The sequence below is a fragment of the Carettochelys insculpta genome, chromosome 32 (assembly GCF_033958435.1).
Source record: "Carettochelys insculpta isolate YL-2023 chromosome 32, ASM3395843v1, whole genome shotgun sequence".
Taxonomy (NCBI): Eukaryota; Metazoa; Chordata; order Testudines; family Carettochelyidae; genus Carettochelys; species Carettochelys insculpta.
In genome coordinates, this window is record NC_134168.1 from 7,774,576 (window position 1) to 7,784,409 (window position 9,834).

The 9,834-nt window shown below is 44.0% G+C and overlaps 1 protein-coding gene across 1 annotated transcript; it reads left to right on the top strand.

Annotated features, from left to right (window-relative positions):
- Positions 1 to 7,801: 7,801 nt before the first annotated feature.
- Positions 7,802 to 8,764, top strand: LOC142004888 (olfactory receptor 10A4-like). The gene has a single exon (XM_074982567.1). It carries the CDS (start codon positions 7,802 to 7,804, stop codon positions 8,762 to 8,764), a length of 963 nt encoding a protein of 320 aa, XP_074838668.1.
- Positions 8,765 to 9,834: the final 1,070 nt, after the last annotated feature.

The window sequence follows — 9,834 nt, forward strand, 5'->3', positions numbered from 1 at the left end:
TCCAAAAGCAGGATCAGCCCCAATTATACCATCCCAGCCATGACTATGTCAAGCTGGGTCTTAAAAAGTAAGCTAAGGAACTGTCTTGAGTTGTTTGTATGTGCTTTGAGAGAAACTAATGCATTCTGGGAGTTGCTTTAGTTGAGGCAGAAGTGATTTTAATTGTTCTCTATTACTAAGGTAGAAAGTCGTATCAGAAAAAGCATAAATATTCCTCATTGTTTTCAACATTCATGGTGCTTCCCATTCTTCAAAGGGCTCCAGATATGTTGAGCTCAGCAAAATAAGTTTACTCATGAAAAAGTAAGGGGAAGTCCTCTGGCACCTGATAGACTTACAGATATTTTGGAGCATAAGCTTTCATGGGTAAAGATCCGCTTTGTCAGATGTAATGCAGTGGAGATTCCAGAGGTAGGTCTAATTATACAAGCTCATGGAAAGGAGGGAGTCACAATCAAGAGGAAGGCCAGAGTTGATCAGGACTATTCAACTGAGGAGGATGTGGTCCACTTCCAGGACCTGATGTTAAGGTGTGAACACCAAGATTGGATAAACTGCTTTTGAAGCTGGCCAGCCACTCCCAGTCGCTGTTCAATCTTTGACTGATGGTGTTAAATTAGCAAATGTATCATTGCTCTGCAATTTCTTTTGTGTCTTTTTCTGAAGTTGTTTTAAATTTCTGGATGGCGAATTTTAAATTTATTACTGAGTGCCCAGAGAGATGGAATTGTTCTCCTACAAGCTTTTGTATGTTACCTATCCTGATATCTAATTTGTGTCAATTTCTTCTTTTACGTAGAGACTGTCCAGTCTGGTCACTGTATATGGGAGAGGACATGAGTAGATGTGCAGGTGAATGAACCCCTGATGGTGTGGTTGATGAGGTTAGTTTACTCATGAGAGCAGCACTCACTTTTGCGAATTATAAGGACAATGGGGATAGTTGTGTGAGTTTAAAGAAAGAATCTCTTTTTGTCTCCTTTACAGATGGTCACTTCTTCAAAAGTTCCTCATGGGAACGAGACCATCTCAGATGTCCTCGTCTTGGTGGGGTTTTCATATCTTAACAAGCTGCAAATCCTTCTCTTTCTGGTACTTCTGTTCATCTACTTGGCTACCCTAATGGGGAACCTGCTGGTTATTCTACTGATAAAGATAACCCCTTCCCTCCATACCCCCATGTATTTCTTCCTGGTCAACCTCTCTTTTGTGGAAATCTGCTTTACTACGAGTATAGTACCTCAGCTGCTGGTTCGCCTCTTGGTGGAGGAAAAGACCATCTCCATTGCTGTCTGTGCAGCCCAGATGTACTTCTTCAACATCACAGGCCTCTTAGAGTGCTGCCTTCTTGCAGCTATGGCGTATGACCGCTATGTGGCCATCTGCCACCCCCTGCACTACACAACCATTATGAGTGGTCAGGTGTGTGCGCTGCTCGCGGGGGCTTCATGGTTCATCTGCATCTCTGAAGAAGTTGGTCAAATTACGTGGATCTTCAGCTTGCCCTTCTGTGGCTCCAATCGCATTCACCACTTCTTCTGCGATACCCCACCAGTTCTGAAGAAGGCATGCACCGACACATCCCATATTAACATTTTACGTTTAATTGTGATAGTGCTGTTTATTATGAGTCCTTTTTTGCTGATACTCCTGTCCTACATCTGCATTATCTCCACCATCCTCAAGTTGCCATCCCCAGAAGGGAGATGTAAAGTCTTCTCCATCTGCTTCTCCCACCTCATGGTTGTGACTTTGTCCTACGGAACAGCCCTGATCACGTACCTGGTGCACACATCTAACTCCACTACAGAGAGTGACCCACTCATTTTTCTCTTGACCATAGTTGTCTCACCAGTGCTCAACCCCATCATTTACACTCTGAGGAACAAGGAGGTGAAGGTAGCCCTGAGAAACACACTCAGGATGAGCATCTTTTCACAAAACTGGAGAAATCAGGCAATGACAAGTAGAATTAGCCAAAGTGGTGGAATGAATGGAACTCCATAAACATTTTATTGAATTCCTCATGGCGAGTCTCAGTGTTGGTACTACAATTTCCTCATTTGATGGTCTATGACTTAATGAAAAACTATTGGGATAACGAGAGGTATGTTGTAAAATGAACCCTCCCGATATTAATTTGTCTTTCTGTGAACAACGAGGGCTCATTACGTCATCCCCCTTTATCAATGAAGAGCAGCGATGCACTGTGGAAGACTTTCCCACCTAAGAATGGTTAAACTGGGATCAATCTTAACAAAAGAATTTTTATTAAGCAAAACAGTCGGATTTAAATGGTTGTAATTGAGAAGAATCTGATCAAAATGTATTACAAAATCAAATAAAAGAGAAAAAACACAGCCAATTCTGTTCTTGTGAGTTCTTTCCCTAAAGATCCGTCTTTATATGAGATATAAGCATCAGGTGAGAAACAATCTGATCCCGACCTTCATCTCCAGTAATTTTCTATGTGTTTCTTAGGGTGCCTGAGGCCGTTTCTGGGGCTAAAGACAAAACCTCTGGGCCCTTTTCATTCCTTTCTTCTATGGAGCCAATGCCATTGTTCTCTCTTTAAGAGCATACTCCAAGATGGAGCCTTTCACATCAGCAGGTCACTTGTCCACGTTCTATTTAAGCAATCAGCCATTGCCTGTCTGGTGGGTTTACAAAGTTCCTGCCATGTGGCATGACACCCACTAAGTTGGCGAAGTACTGCTATCTCCTCCCAAGCCAGACTCTCAAAACAGGCCTGCCATACCCCCTAGAGAGATTTTCCCAGAGATTTATTTGGGGAACACAAATACATAGACAATAGCTATAATTTCTCTAAGGCAAACAATACATGCCCTAGAAAGGGTTTTAGAGATGCAGCATGTCATAACAGATCAGGCAGGGTTCATCTTTTGCACAGCTCATTGTCTTTTCCCACCGTGCCATCCAGCTTTGGTCTCATTTATTGTTGATCCTGAAGGGTCAGCAGTGGGTGGGATGAAAAGTACCAAAGAGCAAATTACAGATATGTGGTCCAATATTCCAATTGTTCTGTACAAAAATGAGATGAATAGTATTCAGCCAATCACAGCCTTTCCAATCAAAACAAAAAAGCAGTCAAGTAGCACTTTATGGACTAACAAACTAATTTAACAGGTGAGCTTTTGTGGGACAGACTCGCTTCTTAAGACCATAGCCATTGAGTCTCTTCTGGTCTGCCTATGGTCTGAAGAAGGCGTCTGTCCCACGAAAGCTCATGCATTAAATTAGTTTGTTAGTCTTCAAAGTGCTACTTGACTGCTTTTTTGGTTTGGTAGTGTATAGACGAGCACGGCTCCCTCTCTGTTACTCGCCTTTCCAGTGATACCTTATCTGAACCATCCTGCCTACAGCATATTTCCCTTATGTCCCAGCCATATCAGAAGCACCTTTTCATAGAGCACATGGAATGTCCCATCACAACCACCATCCCTCTGCCAGCAGCACACGGCTCCTTAGTGCCACCCACCTCCCAGAGTTTATTCGAATGCATCTTGGAGCTCCTGCTGCTTTTGGTCCTCCTACAAACTCAGTGGAGCCATAGGGAAGGATGCCACTGACTGCTCTGGCCTTTGGATCTGGGCCTCCAGGAGGGAAATGGGCCCTTGGCTAGAGCAGTGGGATCTGGAAGTGGGGGCTCCTAAGGTCTCTTCCCAGCTTTGGCAGGGAAGTGAGGTGTAATGTTAGAGGAGGTAGGAGTGGGAGTTAGAGCTCCTGGGTTCTCACCATGGCTTTGAGACAAGAGTGGGCACCACAGTCTGAGCATCAGGGACTGGAGTCATCTGTCCTGAGTGTTGTTCTGGTTTCTGCTTCATTAATCTCTCATTTGTGTTGCCTTGAGCAATTCATTCCTCCTTCTAGACAAAAACTTCATCACCCAATTTACCACAGTTAGTAAATCCCTTTGCAATGTTCATCCAGAAAACACACGCGATGATGAAGACAGAACGTCCTATAAAATGATTTGCTCATGACTTTTACTTTGCTGCAGTTTGAGGCTGTGTTGTTTTCCCTCTAAGGATCATTAAAGGAAATTTCCTCTTGGGACATGTTCCCAGAAGGCAGTGACTCTAATAAAAAACACCTGTTTCTTTCCAAAGGAACAGCTTCTGCAGCTGGGATATGGAACGGCACATCCTGAACGAGGTACGAACTATAGCAATGACTTCAGCCCTCAGGTGTTATGCCAACAAAGTCCAGCATTGATGTGCCCCACTCTGCAACTGGAGTGAAATCATGTCACAGGTTTCATCAAGTGAATTTACCACCTATGCGTGGAGAACCTGTGTCTCTGCCCTAGTGTTTGTGTGTGTTCATATCGATCTATCTATCCCCATACACCTTATCGATCTATCTATCTGTCTTTCTATCCCCATACACCTTATCTATCTATCTATCTATCTATCTATCTATCGACTGGAATCCATCTGTCAGTCTGTTTGCGACTAGATCTTTTGATCCCGTAGTCTGTGAATCTACCCATGAGCCCTTAATTAATTTAACAATGATGCTTGAGGATAGAAGCTGGACTTCATTGGTTAGGTGCGAATTGCACGAGGTCACCTTCTCGCCTGAGACTCCTGTCGTGTCCACAAGAGTGACGGACGACCCCCAGACATCCCCGGCTTCCAGACAATGGTTTGGTTCTCGTGCTGATGCTGGTTTTTTTTCCCGTCTCTCATCTTTACTCCCCTTTGTTCTCCGACCCTCCTCAGCTTCCAGGGAATTGAAATGCGAATGCGATTTCTTACGTGTGTGTTGTATTTGGATCTGAATACTGTTGCCCGGGACACCCTGCATGATCTTTTCTCATAAGAGTAAATGCTGCACACCTTGTGCTCATGAGATTAGTGTCATTTCGCCGAATTTATCTCAACCCTCTCTCCACGTAACTTCTGCTTCTTCTGACTCCTGAGATTCCTTGAAGACCCCTGATGACATCACTCCACGGCTAGTGATAAGTAATCTGCATGGAACTCATGTCAAAGGGTGAGTTTAGTGCTGCATGTATTTGAAAATTCCCAAGGTCCACCCGGAAACATTTTAAAAACCCTTCTGAACAAATGAGCTCCACTTTGTCTTTGCGTTCATTCAGAAAACTGAGACAGAGCTGGAAGTTTTCAATTTTCCCTTCAGTTTCCAATGAGGTCTTCCGCTCATTCTGCATTTCCTCTCCATTCCCGGTGAAAGCAAATATTGGAAGATGAGAAAGTGCCATGAGATGGAATTTCCATTTCCCAGACAGCTCTCAATTTATTGCTGTGGTTGTGCTGACTACAAATACATGTAGATTCCCCAAAGTAGCTCTTTACAGAGACAGAGGAATTCTCAAAGACTACAAAGATCCATGTAGATTCCCCAAAGTAGCTCTTTACAGAGACAGAGGAATTCTCACCACTTCTCCAGAGGTCTGCATTTGTCCTCATATTTTCTTCTTTGCAGTGCACTTAGCAGAGTGCTCCAGCAGAATTTCTTGAGACTGGTTGCTTTCATTTTCTCTCTGCGACCCTCTCGCTCCCTCTCTCTGTCTTCCTGTTTCAGTATCCGTCTTGTAACGGGTGCAGGGGGTGAGCAATTTCCTCTGTTTGTGAGTTTGTGTAAATAGTGAGAGTGTAATTTCCTGGAAAGCGGTGCTTTAGTTATGAGTCACTCTTGGGTAACAGCAGAACTCAACTTCCATTTCTGGAAGTGTCAACTGAAGGAGAAACCTCAGGTTCTTCCCTCAGTCACTCCCAATTTCTCGTGATGCGGGTTTCCATTTCCCACCCACCTCTGAATTTACTGCAAAAGTCATGCGGACAAAATTCTAATAAATATCCATGTCGATTTCACAGAATAGGTCTTAACGGAGACAGAAGAATTCCAACCACTTCTCCAGGTGTCCGTATTTGTTCTCATACCTTTCTCTCTGCAGTGCACTTAGCAGAGATCTTGAACCGAATTTCCTTATATTGTTTCTTTTAATTCTCTCTCTGTGACTCACCCTCTCTTCCTTTCTCCCTCTGTCCATGCCCACCCCCATGAGGTGTGCAGAGGGGATAAGTGTTTTCCTCTGCGTGTGTAAGATATTGTACATGGAGAGTGTGTAATTTCCTGGAAAATGGTGCTTTGGTTATGACAGAATTTCAGCTACAAGAAGACCTCAGTTTCCATTTCTGGAAGTGTCTGCTCAGTGAGCAACCTCAGGCTCTTCTCTCAGTCACTCTCAATTTCCCACTTTCTAACCCACTGTGCTTTCATGCATTGCTCTGTACAGTCCCCTGGTAAAGGTGCTAAAGGTCTGGAAGTGCGATGTGTGTTAATTCTCATTTGTATTTCAACTCTGTCACTTCAGTTTCTATGAAGGTCCTTGTCAGTCTGGTTCTCTACCGGAATGGTGCTCAGATGTCCAATCTGCTCCTTCTGATGTTAATCATTTTAGCCATGTGCATGTGATCTCTTTGGACAGCAGTGCAGACACCATGGTTAGCCAGCACAGCAGAGCTCGGAGAGCCCTCAAGAACCTCATATCAAGCAGGTATGAAGACCTTGGAGCCAGGTTAATTGTTGATGTCTGGTCTCCAACAACCTCCTGAGTCTCCAATATGATTCAACAGTTTACATTAGTACATGCTTATGCCTTGAAAATGGATGCAACTCAGTGGATGGCAAGGGGGCCCTGTCATCCCCTAGGTCGCTTGACAAAGTCCCTGGTACACGGACTTTCATACACAGGTATAAACAAGTTACACATTCAGGTACAGCCCCCTCTTTGTAATACATTGACAGCCCTCCAAATAAATAAGAGCTACCCATTAACTTGGGGGATAATGGTGCTACCATCAAAACAACACTATCCATCATGCTGTTATTATAACCTGTTCCTGAACTTGGGTGGGAATGTACTTGGTGCTTAGCTCTTATCTACGGGGAGGGGATCAGGAGTGCATGGTACCAAGCCGGATGTGTTTATGTGTATCACTCAGTGCTGCCTCTGGGTGCTTCTAGGCCCTGTGACTTATCAGCTCTGTCTCTTGCTGCATTTTTGTGGGCAGAATGCACCTAGCAAAGTTTTTGCTTTAACCTATTCTTGTTCAGGCTTGAGGCCTTTAGCTTTGCTGTACATTAACAAAGCATTGACCGTTGTTCAAGGCTGTTAGCCTTACACCAAGCCTCTCATGATGACAGTCATTAAGGAACTTTAGAAGGAATCCTTTGTGTAAAAAGTGTATTACATTGGAGGCTCTTTCATCTTGTAGATTTCACGCTAGCCAGGTGATAGAATGAGGATGCACATGTGGTGCAAATGAGTGTACCTCTTTTTCTACACACGGAGCTGTTAAGATTTACAGTGGCTCATAGAATCAAAGAATGTGAGGGCTGGGCGAGACCAGAAGAGATGAAACCCCTGCCTAAAGCAAGATCTACCCCAACTAAAGAGTCCCAGCCGTGACTACAGCAAGCCAGTCTTACAAATATGCTTAGGAACAGCCCCAAGGCCTTTTTGTTTATTGAGAGAAACTAATGCATTGTGGGAGTTGTTTTAGTAGAGGGCGAAGTGATTTTAGTTGTTCTCTCTTACTAAGGAAGAATGTCATGTCACAAAAACCATAAATATTCTCCATTATTTTCAACATTCATGGTGTTTCTCTTTCTTCATCATGCTTCAGCCATGTTGATTTGAGAAGCATAACTTTACTAATGGCAGCAGCTCTCACTTACGTGAGTTGCAAAGACAGTGGGAATACTTGTGTTAGACTGAAGAAAGAATGTCTTTTTGTCACCCCTACAGATGACCCATTCTGCAAGAGCCACTAATGGGAATGAGACCATCTCTGATGTCCTCATCTTAGTGGGATTTTCGTTCCTTAACAAACTTCAAATCCTACTCTTTGTATTCTTTCTGGTCATCTACTTAGCCACCCTGATGGGGAACCTTTTGGTTATCTTGCTTATAATACTAAGCCCCTCTCTCCACACCCCAATGTATTTCTTTCTGGTGAACCTCTCTTTCCTGGATATCTGCTTCACAACAAGCATGGTTCCTCAGCTCCTGGTTCATCTCTTGGTGGAGGAAAAAGCCATCTCCATTGCTGGCTGTGCAGCACAGGTGTACTTCATCGACATCATGGGCGTCACAGAGTGCTCCCTACTTGCTGCCATGGCCTATGACCGCTACGTGGCCATCTGCCATCCCCTGCGCTACACAACCATCATGAGCAGTCGCGTAAGTGCATACCTCGCAGGGGCTTCATGGTTCATCGGCATCTCGGTGGTAGTAGCTGTCACTACTTGGATCTTCAGCCTGCCTTTCTGTGGTTCCAACCTCATCCAACACTTCTTCTGTGACCTCCCATCAGTCATGAGGATGCTATGTACAGACACGTCTCAGATTCAAATTTTAGTCTTTATTTTGTCAGTGCTGTTTGCCATGAACCCTTTCTTCCTGATACTCCTGTCCTACATCTGTATTATCTCCACCATCCTCAAGACGCCATCGACAGAGGGGAGGCATAAAATCTTTTCCACTTGCTCATCCCACCTCACCGTAGTGATTTTGTTTTATGGAACAGCCATGATCACATACGATACACCCAAATCTAGCTCCACCACAGAGAGCAACCTACTCTTTTCTCTCTTGAATAAAATTGTCTCGCCAGTGCTCAACCCCATCATATACACGCTGAGGAACAAAGAGGTGAAGGGAGCTTTGAGAAACATTCTCAAGAAGAGCAGTTTTTCACACAGACGGTGAAATCAGAGAATGAAGAGTAGAGTTAGTGAAAATAGAGGAATGAAGGGAAATACTTAAATATTTTGTCAAATTTCTGACTAACTTTTGCCATTGTAATACAGATTTCCTTATTTGATAGGCTTTGACCTATTCCATAATGTTTGGGATAATGACAGATTTTATCTCAAAATCAGAAAGGACTCTCATAAAAAGTGGAATTTAGGAAATATTACAAAACATACATAAAAGCAAACAGTAATTTCCAGTTCCCTTATGTTCAGAATGTGGGCACCACTCTTGTCCCATGGCCAAGATGAGAACATATGACTCACAGTCCCACACACTCTAACCATTACCATTGGTTTCTTTTACTCAGTTACCAACTTTGTTCTGTCTGCTCTCTGCACATAAATCCAAACTTTTCTGCTAAATAAAATTGCTTCTGTTTCATAATAAACCAAATCTCAGTCATTACTTCTTGGGAGGATGGAGAGGGAGCAGGGTCCTTTGCTATTCTCTCTTCAAATTCAGAAGCAGAGCAAACTTCATGCCTTTACACCATGTTACACTCTACACAGGATGAAAGGGTTGTAACTGGAGTTCCACCTCCAGAGGAGCTGTGCTCTGTGTGATGGGAGAAGGTCTCACCTTGCATTCCTGACAGTATGTGTCTGCAGTCTTTGGGCTGTGGCCTGTCTCTGTCTCTTGGTTGATGCAGGCTGGAGAGCTGAGCTCAGCAGGACATGGTTATAGTTTGCTCAGGCTCCCGGGGCAGCCGGCTCCATAGGTGAAACAGCAGATGACACTCCAAAGAGGAATAGTCACAGAAAGTCCCATGGGAACCCACTAGTTTGTTATACAGTACTGTCCCCATTACTCCAGTCTACCCTTTCCTATTGGGAGGATAGGGCACAAACACTAGCATCCTGGAAGAGTCAACCATGACCAGCATTGAAGCTATTATCGTTCACCAACAACTTCATTGGACTCGTCATGTGGGTTGGATGTCTGACCAGCGCCTCCCAAAACAGATTCTGGTTTCAGAGTTGGAGGAAGGACTCCCTGGGAGCACTGGGCACCAGAGGAAGCAA

What these genes read in the sequence shown, in the direction of transcription:
- LOC142004888 (XM_074982567.1), top strand. Translation starts at nt 7,802, where the DNA reads ATGACCCATTCTGCAAGAGCCACTAATGGGAATGAGACCATCTCTGAT.